We start from the raw sequence: 15,785 nt of genomic DNA on the forward strand, positions 1-15,785 counted from the left end.
GACATTGAATTTTCTACTTGCATTTATTTCAAAGCTAGGACAGAGGTAAATACTGTAACTCAGTAAATCCAAATTTTTGTTCATGTTCGGTCATCTTTCTAGAAGAACATGGTGATTTAATAATCAATTTATATTTAATATCCAGTGCTTCCCTTGCACCTTCCAACAAGAGTAAAATAAATAAGCAAACATTTAGTAAAGCAGCACTTTAAAGCTAGATTTCATATTCAGCAATCACTGCCGATAAAAAAGAAGGCATAATTCAAATTAATTGGGTTGTGATGCTCTTCAGAGATTTAAAATATACATGTTAAATAAAATACTATGGCTCTATTCAGAATTAAAGCTCTGCTTAAAGACACCCAAATAAAGCTCTGCTGAGTCTTGTGGTACTTTTCAGCAGACATAGTAATGACCTTACACAGGATTTTCTGATAAGTGTTAAACATCCATAGTGTATACGCTGACCTATTTGTAGGTTTTTTTTGTTCTAACTTGCTCAATTACAAGGTTTGGTACACGATCTAGCACAGCATACTCACAGATCACAAGCAGTATGCTAAGTTATGCAACACAAAATAGGATACATGGGCATCCTCCGGTTTGCAGTGGGAATTGATTCTGTGTTAATGGAGATCTAAAATGTAACAGGAAGCTACACATTTACTCCAGGGATGATCACCTTGGAAAACAACAGATAAGCAACGCATGTAGCACTAAGATCACAACAGGTCATCTCCTGTGGCTAATATAACTTTGGAGGGAACAAAAAAATGCTACACAGTACCTAGCAGTCATCATTACAGATCTCTGTGCCTTAAGAGTTTAGTGAGAAGTTAGAAAAAGGCGGTATTTTGATTCTGCCTTTTGTCCTCTTTCTGTCATTCCACAATAGATTTTTTTACACGGATGAAAATGTTTTACTAGCTAACAGTGTGCGTGGGGGGAACCAAAGAAAAAAAGCTGTTCCATATACAGAAGCTGAAATTGATTAAATAAGCTCAAAATTTTCACTGAAGACAATTTCATTTGAAAAAATAAAACTGATTCCCAAGAGCTTTTGAAGAAAATATTCTGAAGCTTTTTATTGCTTCAGTCATTCTTTACCCCATCTTTATTATTTTTAGCATTCCAATTTTAAATATTTTAGAGAATGCAAAGATTTTTTCCCCTATTACTAAGCATTTTTATGCAGACTAGCCATCTGAGTGACTCTGAAAGCATCAGCTGATCGTACACTGCATAGACAGTGTTAGTTCAAAGTAAGCTTTGTGGTATGGTTGCAAAGTCAGCACACCTGAAATCGGAAAGCAAGTGTAACAGCTACATGGCCAACCTGCATGGTTCATCTTCTGCCCCAAAAGTGATATAAACTCCTTTGTAAAACCATTCTTATGAGTTAAACATAGTTAAACTTTGTAGACCCAGAATTCAAGATCTGAAAAGCATCACTTTTGAGGTAAGACTGAAAAGTTAGCCTCCAGAAAGGCGTATTGTGTGGAGGAAACGATAAATTTAAATAAGCTGTAAAAAAAAGTTACAAAGAAAGCAGTAATGTTTCCATGATGAACAGAACAAGTAGTAATAGGCTTGAACTTCTGCTAAAAAAGCATCAGACTGGAGCTCAGAAAAAATCCTTCCAATGGAAAGTCAAAAGATCACCCAAATGAATTGCCTGGGAACATTATAAAATCTCCAATCTGAGAGGTCTTTCAGAGCAGGTCAGACAAACATCTCTCAGAAGTTCACTGCTTTTGTGTGACCATGGATGACATCCCCAGATCCTTTTTGAGCCCAGTTTTCTATGATTCTATTAGACATCTACCAAAGATAACAGAACTCTAAAGAGAAGAAAATTCCCATTAATGGTGATAGCTGAAAATAAGACTAAAAAAAGGCATAACAAATGTACATCGTAAAGACCGTTTTTCATTGGCTTTATTCCTTAGGTACATACTGCATATATTGTCTGTCATCAACTAATTTTAAATACCAAAGTGATTCTAATAATATAATATAATATTCTCCTTATTGAAATTGCAGATTCAGTATTAATTGGAGATACTTAAGAGAAATGTCTATTATAACGTCTACTGTTAAGACATGTTCTCAAAGTGCTGGTCTTCAAAATCCCTCCTCTGGTTCAATGCACATGGACATTTGTAATATACTGTGGCACCAATACCCATGATTTTCAATAAATGGATTATAAAAATAGGAGTTCACACTTGTACTCTGAAACAGCCCGAGACACTGGGAAAGAGTCCCATCCTATCCAGAGTGGCCTTAACAACACCAAAAATCTTGAGCGTTTCTGGCCATGTTTTCATTACTCAATAATTTGTAACTTTTTCTCAAAGTATACATACAAGACCTACAAATCTTGGCAAATCAGAAATTTTATACCATAAACTAACAGTTATCTCTGCTCTTGTTTCTTTTCCTCTTTTCTCTCTATTCCTCTATGCAGGAACGTGGTCCTCTATGGTTTACAAATTCAAAGAAACCAAAAAGCCTTGGGTTTTTTTTTTAGTTGAAAGAGGACAAAATAACAAGTTTCTTGCCTTTGAATTTCCCACAGGTTCCATTTTAATTTGTCAGGAAAAATGAAAAAGAAAAAAAAAAAGCATGAGGGGGAGGAACGTGGAGAGAAATAGAAAAAGGCTAGATATTTCAAAATCATCAAACTGATTCCATCCTGCAAAAACAAGAACAAAATGTATAGCATAACTAAAAACATAAAAAACATCTGGAACTTGCTTCTATTTTCTGCAATTCAAAGTAAAAAATTTCTGAGATAAGTTCACTCTAATTCCCCACCAGCCTAAAATTACTGCTAATAATTTTTTCCTTTGCCTTCATGTTGGACAACTTTAATACCAAATTTCTGATTTTCAGGTCATAAGGCAGCAACAGATGACAGGTGTTCACTTTAAGTCTAATTGTCCTAGCTACTGTTCTTCAGGTTGCTTCCTTGTGCATGAAATTAAGAACACAAAAAGAAGAGGGAAGAATGAATGGCTACACATAACCAAATATGCAGAAGTCACTTGTAACTGAGATTGCCATGACTGAGCAGAACAGAGAAGTGCAGGAAAGGAAAAGTGTAGGCAGTTGTAACATTTATCAGTTTGTTTAAACTAATTATCCAAAACGTATTCTAATATAACACACAACGGAAATTTCAAATTTCATTCAACTCTAGTATTCCTACTGAAATCTGTCTAGGACATAAGTAAGTACACGTAAGACCAGTTATGAATGTTTAACTTCTAGAATTGGCCAGCATCTTAGTTTCAGATAACAACAAATCCTATTCAGAAGTTATTCTGATAATTACATGGTGAGGTATGAACAATAAAATCATATATACAGTCATACCACGGCCTGAAATAAATCTTCCTTGTCTAATAGCCATAACATGACGTTAAATAGCACACATCAGAAATTTGTTTCCTGCAATATTCTGTATTTTATGGTGTGTCTCTATTTTCCCAAGACGCAAAGTCCTTTAAATACTTAACTTCATACACTGAGTGCTTAGCAAGGCATTGGAAATATATAAATATTTTAAATATTTAAATTAATATTTAAATTAATATTTAAATATTTTAAATATATCAAAATATATAAATAAATATATAAGTAACCCTTTAACAACATTCTGTCCTAGACTATACCAGTCACTGTATCTGAAAGATAAGTGAAAAGTCTCTGAAGAAAGAAGATCTTAATGCTTTTTTTGTCTCTAAATTGGCTATTGTGGATTGAACTTGTTCGAATAATATCAAGATTTAAGGGAAAAAACAATGAACTTTCTTCCTTATTTACTGCAATAGTATCCCTATATAAATTCTCCAAAACTATAATCCTTTTAGATCTCACTTTTTCCCATCACAGCTGTGCATCTAAATGACATCATAAACCTGAGGTGCCACACAGGAAAGAGTTGTAAACAGCATGAAAGAGAATCCATAAAGTCTCCAATACTGTTGATCAAAATACCTTTTTCTTACAAATTTTGAAGAAATTCATAGATAGTTGCTTTTTAAGTTTGAAACATCTGTACTGCTCCCATGAGTTGCAACTTCAGAAGAGTTAAAAGAAACAGTGTTTAATCACATCCCTCTCTCTGTTCTTTCAGCAAGTTTGATGTCAGGCAAAAATGCTTTCCCCAACTCTTTACTGATAATCTCCCATAATGTCCACCAGACTGGCAAACAATTTTTAGCTGTTTTTAAACTTAATTTTTATATATCCTTAGTCATTTATAACAGAGGCTTGCCTTCAGAAGTAATTCCAGAGATAACCTCTGACTTTTGAATTCCTCTGTCATATATCCTTTATATTTCAATAATGCAATTAACAAGATATCATTAGCACATCATAACTATCTTAAGCAGCCTGAAGTTTCACCTCAAACTTGTATGTTGATTCAAGTAGGAGTCAAGGTATTACTCTAGGCTTCTGACACTAGCCTTCTTCAACAGCATAATTCTTGTAAAAACTGCAGTTTGCTAGCTAACAAAGTGGCTGATAAGGCACAAACACAGCCCAAAAGATGTTTCATAACAACGTCCTGGAGATATCTCTGATACACTCTATATGAATCTGCTTCTTACTAGATACTGTTGGCAGGTTGCTTAAAGAGTTCATCCTTGTCTGCACTGGACTAACTTCAAGGAACTTGTTTCAAATTCAAACAATCCATTCACTCCTAAACACGACAGTAATGGGTACAGGATAAGAACCAGAATATTTCTCTCTTTAACATAACATATATGACAGTTTACCAGCCTGTCTAATCTTAGATACCTCAGTTTTCATAACAGTACAGAATCCACACATTTTTGCCTCACTTCCCCTCTTCCTATTTGAGACAGTAGGAAGGGCTTTCTTTGCAGAGTGAGGGATAGAGGAGACGGGTGCTTTTGTTTGTTCTTCTCATTTAGATTAATCTAGAGTACTGGCGGATGAAAGTTTTGGCAGTTAGCATTTTGATATAGTTGGCATTTGCTTCTATTTAAATGACTCAATTGTCCAAAGTTTATTTCTTCTCCTAGCAAGATTTTTTCCAGCAGATCTTCTGGGAGAATGTCTGCAGATAGGATTAGATTGGAAATGCTATTGCTTTCGGTGTACTTAAGACACTGGCAAGGATGAGAATTTAAATGAGAGATTTCAGATGTCTGCACTACGCACTTCACAAATTCCTTCTTGCCTAAGGGAGGTAAGAACAACAACAACAAAAACCCTAACTCATTTCCAAGTTAATTTAAAAGCAGAGTTTGATGGCAGAATATTTGCATGTGTTAGCTTCAAGACAGATGCAATATACGCCATCGATATTTGCACCCATACTTTTTAAGGTTTTATTTTCTACAAATACTTTGTGTGTACTATAAAAGCTATACAATCCTTTTTTCACTGGCAAGTTTTGGAAAGCAAGGGGGAAAAAACCAATCCTTATAAATGGATGGAATATTCCTTTGCAGGGGAAGGACTACCGCTTTGTATTTTTCCAATTTTCAGAATATACCTCTTCATCTTGTATTTAGTTTCAGGCAGTACGTACTGAGTAATAGCTTTCTGTAGGTCACATAACTTTATTTTCCTTTAGAATTAGGAAGCAGGAGGAAGTTCAGAGGCAGTTTCTTCCATTAACAGATCAACTTTCTTCATGGAAGTCTGTATTTTATATAGAATCATCTCTACCAGTGGAGATGTGCTACACAATCAAGATGCCTTACTAACCTATAATGACAAGACACAGCTTCAGAAACATGTGTAGGCACAAGAAAAGGTGGTGGTAAAAATTTAAGCTTCCACCAGCTTTAAGTATTCTCGCTAGAGAGACATGAGAATAAATGCTAGCACAGCATTAGTTCCTAATCTCCCTCTTAGGTGCCAAATCAAGAAATCCAAGAATTATTAGCAGGCCCAAGAAAAAGCTATCTCAGCTGCTGAGCCGGCAACTACATTTCTCACTTCTCTCTACTGAAATTCAAGGTCATAGCCCAACTCTTACTTCAACCAACTGAAGCGATCTTGCCAAACGCAAAGGGAGCTGAATTGGGTCTCTCTCTTCCAGTCCTCCAGAAAGAGATGATAGTTTACTTAAAGCTTCCATTTTTGTTTCATTCGCATTACTGGTGGTTCTAAGAAATTATACTTCTCTTACGTTTGGGAAATAACTATGTATATATATATAAATGAAAGAATTAACACTGTTTGATTTGACAGCTATTATCTGTGAATTACAAATATGTGGCTTTAAAAAAAAAAAACAAACAGGTAGGGGGACATGCTAAGCCTGTAACTATGTTTTCCCATAATTTATATTAACTGAAAATGGATTTACATTAGTCTTTTAGTATTGTGGGAAACAGAAATGAATTCCACAGTTTTTCAGTCCTCTATGCTAACGTAAGTTTAAAATACATACATTCTCTTAAGCTTCAACATTATCTTTGGATGCATAGCTACACAATTTCTCCTTTATTTCTTCTTCTTCCTCAAACTCTTTCAAGAATATTAATTTCAATAAGCGTTTCAAACAAGATGAAATGGACTACAAATTTTATTTTATTTTTATGGATATTTGCTTAAATCAAATGAATCGCAGGTGAATTAAGTTAAATTAGTGTGTAATTTAAATATCTGGGCATGCATTTTAAGTGTACAGTATTGTGGCTTTTACCTTATTGCTCTGACTTTTCACAACTTCAAAAGATACAAATGGAACCAGGAAATTATACTGTTTAGTAATAGAAGTTTTTCAAAGGGAAATAATAGAAAATCTGGTCTGTTTAAGGTGCTCAGCAGAAAGCAAATAAAACCTGAAATACTATGAATACAGACTATAGCATCTCAATAGAAACTTAAAACTATCACTAAATACAAAGCTTTATTTTATTCTGTATTTCTTTTCTTTTTACCATGAAATTAATTTTTCTTCCCCCAAATAATAAGATTAATACAAACTTTCAGAAAATGTTTAAGAGGGATAAATGAATAATAGATGTTTTGCCAGTGACTTCTCTGGTGCATAGAGCTGCTTGAAAGAATGATACTATGTGAACAGCAACAACAGTAATAAACACCAATTTATTGCAGTACTCAAAAACTTAAGCACGTGCTGAATTTTTGTAAACACATCAGGAGAAACGTCTGTCATGACGTTTGAAATACAGACTGTTACGCTGCTGCATTAAAACACTCAGTTTTGCAGATATTTGAAAGTAATTGAACTTGGTAAGACTTTTCAATTTGCATATATATTTTTTTTTTCCAAGCTGAAAGTATTTTCTACCACAGAAGTTACAGAAGATTGAAAAAGGTAAGTATCTGCTAAATGCAATAATCTAGGGGAAAATCTGTAAATAAAAACCACTGTAAAATGGAGTGTTGAGATTGTGAAAATTAATCAACAATTAAAGTACTTCGACAAGAAGCTTTCTCGAGAGCCTCTATCTTCTGAATGTTAAATTATGAAAGCATGAATCAGGTGTTATTGAATACACCCGTGCTTAGTGTGCATATCACATAATATGTTCTTGCAGTATTTCACCAGGGGAGGATGCTAAAAGACTCAATCTTTAAATTTAAAAACTATTTTTTATTTATTGCATTCTTATAGCATAGTATCAGACTTGAAGGGTTTTAATTTTAGAGGACTATTAGGAAAAGAATGGGGATAACTGAGAAAGTACTGTTGTTATGCAGGTGAAGTTTAGTATTTAGACAAAATAATTTAGTTTTGATTCCGATTAACTGATTCTAATTAAATGAGCTCAAATCTTATGTGTTGATTACAGAAAATTTCAGACCAAATGGTAAAAATCGTGTAAGATTAGGTAATATCAAAAAAGTTACGATACCTAGATAAACAAGTACAAGACCTATAGATGCCTTGGGCTTTACACCATTTCATTTTGAGGTTTAGAAACCATTTTTCTTCATGGTTCATGTCTAAAAAGTTTTAAAAGGATAAAACAGATATGTGACACCAAAGCCCTGCAACCTCCTCCTGTAATTTCAAGGGGCAGAAGCTTGAAAGAGAATGCACAGAAGTGACGTGGCGCTTGGGGGTGTTTTTTGTTTGGAGTTTTTTGTATGAAAGGAAAAAAAAAGTCTAAAACCAGGCAAGAAAAGCATGAGGTTTTCCAATAAAAAAGGGAAAAATAGTCAAATTGCAGATTTATTATAATATTACGTAAAGAAATAAAGGCTTTTACTTATTTGTTGCTTACTAGCACTGTCTTGAGTATATGAATATAGCTGAGCTGATTCTACCCTTGGGATGTGCAGTCCGTGTGACAGACTTCGTGGCCAGAATTGCTGCTTTCTGACTTCTTACATGCCTGAGTTTTGAAAAGTATTACAGTCACAATGCTTTAGGCACACAGGCTATTTCATTTGAGCTAACAGAAACAACCGCATTGCTGAAGGCAACCATGAGTTGTAAAAGCACTGCTGAATAAGCAGGTGATGTAGTAATAATGCAATGTGATATCTATATTAAAATACAGTCGCTTAACAACAGCTTGGAGCTACCTACTGTGGTATTTCAAGTTCACCTCAGCTTTTCTAAAGTAAACATGAAAGTAAAAATGGCAGCATTTCCAGCTAATGATGTGTGCAACTATGCAAATATAATCTAGATATGTGCTACAGCTATGCTCATAAGCCAACAATTTTCACAACAGGAGGTCTGTTGATTGCCCTTGACATGGAAAGTTTCCTAAATTTTAAGCACAGCTTTCTTCCTCCTTTAAATTCTTGTAGCTTGTATGTTACATTGTCAGCTTAATGCAATGGATTATTTTTGATGAAACTAACCTTGTAATATTGTGACATCAATGAAATATATTATTTATTCAATGCTATTCAATAGCGAATAATTTTCTGGTTTGCTTTACTTACATGTTGGAAGCACTCTGGAAAAGTGTCACTGTAATACAAGATGGGGGGAACATAGAAAATGGAGTAGCTGGTATTTTAAAACACCTAGGTCAGATTCCAAAAGCCTAGATAACAAGCCACATAACTAAAACAGGGAAATGATATTCTTATCTTTTTAATTTTTAACTTACGGTTAAGTGCATGTATCATATGCCATACTCACAGCTTTTCTAAAGTCCTATCTGTTTATCCTTTTCTCCTGCTTTTACTGACAGCAAGGGCTATGCCTGGATTACAGTTACTACTATGCAAAAGACTCACAATAAAACCTGACAGTATATAAACATTTATCCAAATTGGACTTTCATTAAAAGAGAATTCAATCCTTCTGGTCTCATGACAGATTTTAAGCAAAGCTGAGCAATACTGGTATCATTTTTTAATCAACTAAGTGTAAAAATGGAAACTTCTATGCATAAAAACGAGCAAGATCACCAAGCTCAAAATTCATCAGAACAAGATGGATACATGAAAACTAGATTGTCCTACGAAATCTGAAAACTCTGGGATAGTAACTACAGTAATGCTCTTTGGATGCATAGGTACAACCTGCTGTAATTTGGTTAACTGGGAATGATGTTTTGTTCACTGTGCATTTGCGAGTCTATTCTTCCACACTCTGTTGTTAGAAAACTTATTCACGTTTTATACTGCTTGCTTTGTGAAGGAGAGATGAAGGACAGGAACAAAGGACAAAAGGAATATCTCATCCAACATACTCAAATCTGTAAAGAGTACATTGCCAATACCAAGATTTCCAGTGCGTACTCAATAGTCTTAATGGCTTCTTTTAGAAGAGAAATTTAACAGTGCAATCCTCTTCTCCCCTCAAAAGTTTTAGCCACTCATTCATCCAGTCCTAAATGGGTAATCAGAAGAAAAGGGTCTAAAAAGAAAAAAAAAATGTAGAAGGATTCACGCCAAAAAAACCCAAGCCCAAAAACCCAGAGTGACTTGACATAGCGTCTTTGAAATAAAATTGTACAGACAAAACCTAAACTCCTTTTTTTAAAGCCTGCATTATGTAATATTCAGTTAAATGCCGATGTGTCAGTGTTGACTATGTACTTGATTTGTTTTCTGTAAATAACAAATAAAAGCACCCTCACCATTCAGCTTAAATTCCCAAGAAGGCAACAGGGAAAAAATTTCAGCATATGGAGAAGCTAAATATGAAGTTTCCCTACTGTTGACCTACCCTATCCTTAAAACAAGCTCGTGTTAAACCATTCACAAAAATAAATACTGAAGTCACACCTTTAAAATAGCACAAACATCATCCACTGTATCTTGTTTGTTACCTAACCATGTGGGAGAACTCTGCCAGTTTACATCCCCAGGCAAATTTTCACCAAGAGACAGGGAGTAAAATGTAGACGTTCAAACAAAAATGGAATTATAGAATTTGAAACTATAACCATTCCTATAGTTTTTTCCTCCAGATGTCAATTAAGCTAAAAAAATCCCATGACTTCAGGACTCTGTAGGTGGATAAGAATGGAAGATGCATGAGCAGGCTGCTTCAGACCTCCTCATTTACTGTATTTCCAGTGGTCTCCTGCAACACGGCCTCCCTCTTGCCCTTTACCGAGGGTGCATGCTAGTCCCACTCTCCACAATTACAGGTTCAAACTACATAAGGCATGTATCTCACAAAACAGAAGAAGGTTACAGAGCCAGTGCTCTACAACATCCAGCTGCCAATGTCATTACTGACTGCTGGAATTCGACATGTGCTCATCTCCTCCTGTTGTCCAACAAGCGCATGATGAAATTTGCCAACTCTGAAAGGTGCTTGAACTGGCAGTTGAGACCGTTTGCACTGACAGTATGGTTCATGAGAATACAGAAGAGGTCCAGGATGTAATTCAAATATTTTTTAATTGCTATCAAATCTCTTTTTTTTTTTTTTGCTTTAAGAATCATCACCATATTTGTCCTTAAGCATGTACACACAAGAACAACAAGCACCACTGCCTAAGCGTATCATCTACTAACACTCTTTAAACCTGACAAAGTGGCACGAAAGTTTTTTGCTACATCAAGGTCTTCTGTCTGCAGCTGTTCCACATGGCAAACTCCCATTTCAGTAAATTGGTGCTCTGTTCCCAGAACAGATGCAAAATCAAACTCCCAATGAGAATACACAATGCAGCTTGATTCTAAGAACAAAGTATCATTTCACTCTCTAAGTCTTCATAATTCTACATTCAAATGATTCTTTTAATCGCAATGGGAATTCCATAACCCTTTCATTCTCAGGGAAAATTACTTTTTTTTCTAGTTAGAGGACAAATACAGTACATGAATATTGTATTTTTCTATATGTGTACATTCTAGCTGCTATTTCAGAGGATGGTTCTAGGCTACGGATAGAAAACACCTGCATCCCACTCACTACATGCAGTGGTGCACTACATGCACTACAGCACTGGCCCAGACAAAGAGACATATAGTCTGTTACCAAGGTAGAGATACAGAATTTGAAGCTCAAATTAAAAGGTTTTTTTTCATTAATGACATACATATCAGTATCATAAAGGTGATTCTGAACAAGCTGCTGCTTGCAGTGTTGAAGGTCCTTACAGAATTAAACAAAGCATTATAACTAGTTTAATAACCTTTTAAATTTTAAAATGTGTCTTCTCTTGCTGTATGAATTTTTATTGCATTATACATGTCTTTTCGTGTTGCATGAAAGTACCCACTGAAATAAGCAGATGTTTAATTCCCAGAGAATGTGTTAATGCATGAAACTTGTACAAGCAATGCAAATCTGTTACACACGGGAGCTAACAGATTCACAAATGATACCCGTATTTCCCTATGGAAGAATAACACAAGAGAAGGTGATGAAAAAATTTCACTCTGCTGGAAAGAATGAAAACTCAACACTCTGGCTTGTTTAGTTAAGGGGAAAAGTTTGGATGGAAAAGCTTCTCACTGTTAGTAAGACTGCGGCATTAGAATCACAGCAAATAAACAAGAATTTGGCAAAGGCAGACAACAGGAAAGATCTTGAAAGTCAAATAAAAAAAAAACCAACCAGCTCTCTTATGAGATACACTCCTGCAGATATTTAAAAGTTTAATCCATACAGTTTACTAAAACAGTCTGTTCAAAGAAATAAGCTAATAAATTTACCAGCCTAATTAAAAATTCTCATATATATCCATTTCTTCCTGCTATTAATTTGTATCAGTTTTGTCTAGTTTGAATATTCTGACGAAGAAAAATGCTTAAATATTTGAGTCATACTACTCCCTTGTTAACAGCTCATGACACTTCTAAGAAAGACTGAAAATCACACATCTGCTTTGAGAAAAAAAAACCCTATAAAGTTTTGTGATAGAAGTTGAAAAAGTAATCATTTTTCCATGATTAATGACTCATAATATTTAATTTAAGAAGCAGTCATAATAAAACATAAAATAAAGAGGGGAAATGAATGGTCACTGAAGCATATAAAACTGAATGGGAAAAAATTAACAGCACAGTATTAAAATTAAAAATTTTAGGAATATTCTTCTCATGATAAGCAGACTTGCATCAATCTTTAAATCTATACATTTCCACTTTCAAACCAGGCACATGTGATTTTGTGACTTTTTTTTCTACTTTCTGTGGGATTTAGCAGCTTAAGTCCCAAATCATTCAGGAAAGCTTCTGAGTATCTTAGGTGCTTTTTATTCTTTATATTAGAGATATCTACATATTTAGATGCTCAGTGTAGAATTTGGGCATATAAGTGTCTTAGATATACCTTCTGTATGCCAAATACAATATCTTAGGAGTAAATTAAAACATCACAAGCACAGGTTTTCATTTTGGACCACTTCTATTTAAAAGATTGTTTTAATAGTTCAGAATTTTTTTTTATTCTTATCTTTAGGAAGACATTACAGTATTCCTTCTGCATATCACTCCCTTTTACTGGCCACTACATCTAGAATAATTGTATTTGGTGCTCTGGTTTTCTTTTCTGATATTCTTTTAAATACATTCAAGATGGTCATAGACATTAACAGAAGTTCAGGAGTATAAAACTGTACAACAGCTATACAGCAGGTTCAGATGGCTATTACAGTCCGTTTTATCTTTCAGTCATTAAACTTAAGAAACCCTAAATCTTAAAACTACTAACTGAATTCTTCCTCTCTCTCAATGAGCAGTGCATACAGCTATTGTCAAAGCTCTACCCTGAGTACTCAAAATAAAGGAAAGCTTCTGGTATGTAGAGGAACATAAGATTTTAATATGTAAAAATCAAAACAAAACATTAATCCTTACTTGTTTATATGATTAGAAAATAGAATAATGAAGATTTTTCTTACCTATAAAAGTAATCAAAATGTTGTTTTTTGTATTTCCATATTTCTATTTATAAATACTACAGACTAGTAAAAAAAACCATCAACTGTGAGGGATGCAATCAAATTGGAGGCAAATTCCATTGCTTTATAACATTCTAATTCTGAGTGTTTTTCTAATGCTGTCTCCCGTGGGCAGAAGACTTTTTTTGCAACTTCTTCGCAAAGGACTTACCGGCAGTGTTTATGTGATCCTGTTAAGGTTTCAATCACAAAGCATTCCCCTTCATTGAGACAATATGCAAGATCCTTGTCCTTGCATGGCTTAAAGTGCTCAGATCGCTCAGTGGAATACGTTGTAGTATCTATGGAGAAAACAAAAAAAGGAAAGAGATGCTTTAAGGTTAAATATTGAATGTTCTTAAAGTATATGTTAAATATATTTGATCAAATTGGTCTCAGTAACATCAACTGATCAAGACAGACTAATTAACAGAAACCAAAAGCACAGGGCAAGCAAAGTTCATGTGACTGCAATATTATTTGCAACCAAGCTTCTTAAAAAGATTCACAAAAGGAATCTTATATTTGGAAATATTAGCAGAAAAACGAACTAGACTGCAGCAAAGTTGAGTATAATTTCAACCACTTCCAATTTCCAAAGTATCTCTTCTAAAATGTAAACACACCTGTTTCGTATTCTTTAACCAGAACAATATTTTCATATTAATACACTGAAATATAGTTTTAAATAAAATACAAAACATTTTTTCATGAAAAATGAGCAAAAGTAGTTAATATAGTAACAACCTAAAAAAAACCCCATAAAACCCACAACAATGAAAGAAAAAACAAAGCCAAAAACCTAAGGACAATGCTAATTTGATTCACCAGTCACAAAAATTGGCCCAGAACTTAAACACAAGCAATGCACCATAGATTGTTTCATTTCAGGAATATCATCTCTAGGTTTTTATAGGTCTGTCTGAACATTCCCACAACAAAAAAATTGATTACAATTTGGACTGTTGGCTGTAACTTTGGAATATGTAGTTAGATAATGAGACTTGGAATAGGCTGACAGTATGTCAGGGTGAGCTATCATTCCTGTCTTCTAATATATCTCTAACTTTTCCAATCCAGTTGGATTAATCAACAATAAAGTGAAATTTTCAGAGGAAGATGTCTGACTGACAAATATTTTAATTTTCTTCACTAACATAACAATTCTTCTGATGAAGTATGGTTTTCAAAGCAGACAATGATTTCCATACAGCCATGGCTCAACCTTCATATACAGTCTTAATTCTCAAAGTTAAAATTCCTACTAACTTTGCAGGGACAAAGACCAGGATCTAATATATTAAAATTGTAAGAGAACATTTCATTATATACCATACAGACTATCACAAAACATTCTGTTGCCTGCTGTCAAAGAAATGAAGCTGTGCTTAATGCATGTGGAACTTTGCGAACTCAAAATTACATAAACACATTAACTTGCTTTTTGCTCATAACTCGATACAAAGTAAATATCTGCCAAGCTAATACCAAAGTTGAAAACCAAAACACTGAAATACAAGATACCTGTAAGCATGGTTCTGCAAGAAAATTCAGATAATTCCAAAAATATTTCAAAGTAACTTTTTTAATTCTTGGTGTATTTTAAATAAAATAGTGCTAACAAGTTTTCCTTGTTATACAGACTAAATGAAGGAAGAATAATAAAATACATTTGAAAAGAATAAGAAAATCCACATCCTAATCTTTGTATACAATGCTTTTTTTTCCCAGAGAGAAAATACTTTAGTTCAAAGTTTTCAGTGGAGAGAAAAAAATCCTGGGAATAAACTCCAACAGTCTCCCTTCAAATGTTTTGTAGATTCAGAATGAAAGGTCCTGCCATTTTCCCCCATAGCAGTACTTACAAAAAAGATACAGGCTATATAAAAACTACTTTGTTTTTAATGACTGCAAGCAAACCCTGAAGTGAAATCTATCAAATTGAATTTTGGAAACAATGCAAGATGTTTGTAAATGCAAACAGTGACTAGCACATCACTGTTGACATTTCAAGAATGATCAGGTTTTATGTAACAAAAATATATTCAGATAGAAAAAAGGTAGCCCAGTTACCTTTTAAGGACAATTTTACACAGGTGCACTTAAATGATGGTTTAAAATTTGCTTAGGCAAAAAAAAAAAAAAACACACAACAGTAATCAGATATGATATTTCCATCCCCTTTAAATAAGTCAAACTGAAAATAATATTATTTGAAAGCACTTGTGATAATTACAAAAGATAACTAAAACTGTTTGACGAGCGGCAACTCAACTTGATATGACTTTAGAGAACCGAACACTTATATTTGTCTGCTCTGAAGAAACAATCTACACATAAAGGTGTAAATACCTTTATGAAGGAAGTCACATTGCGTAGACCAAAGTAATCTGAGATGTCCCCAAAGGACAAGAGCAAAACTAAGGAGACACGCAGTATCACAAAGCG

General features: G+C 34.1%; 1 protein-coding gene across 1 annotated transcript in view; it reads right to left on the reverse strand.

Annotated features, from left to right (window-relative positions):
* NRG3 (neuregulin 3) overlaps positions 1–15,785 on the reverse strand; it is a 420,580-nt gene that overhangs the window by 232,672 nt on the left and 172,123 nt on the right. Inside the window, exon 2 of the mRNA XM_075154338.1 lies at positions 13,510–13,639. Coding sequence (XP_075010439.1) covers positions 13,510–13,639 — 130 coding nt within the window. The remainder of the gene's footprint in view (positions 1–13,509; positions 13,640–15,785) is intronic.

Source organism: Calonectris borealis, chromosome 7 (assembly GCF_964195595.1).
Source record: "Calonectris borealis chromosome 7, bCalBor7.hap1.2, whole genome shotgun sequence".
NCBI lineage: Eukaryota > Metazoa > Chordata > Aves > Procellariiformes > Procellariidae > Calonectris > Calonectris borealis.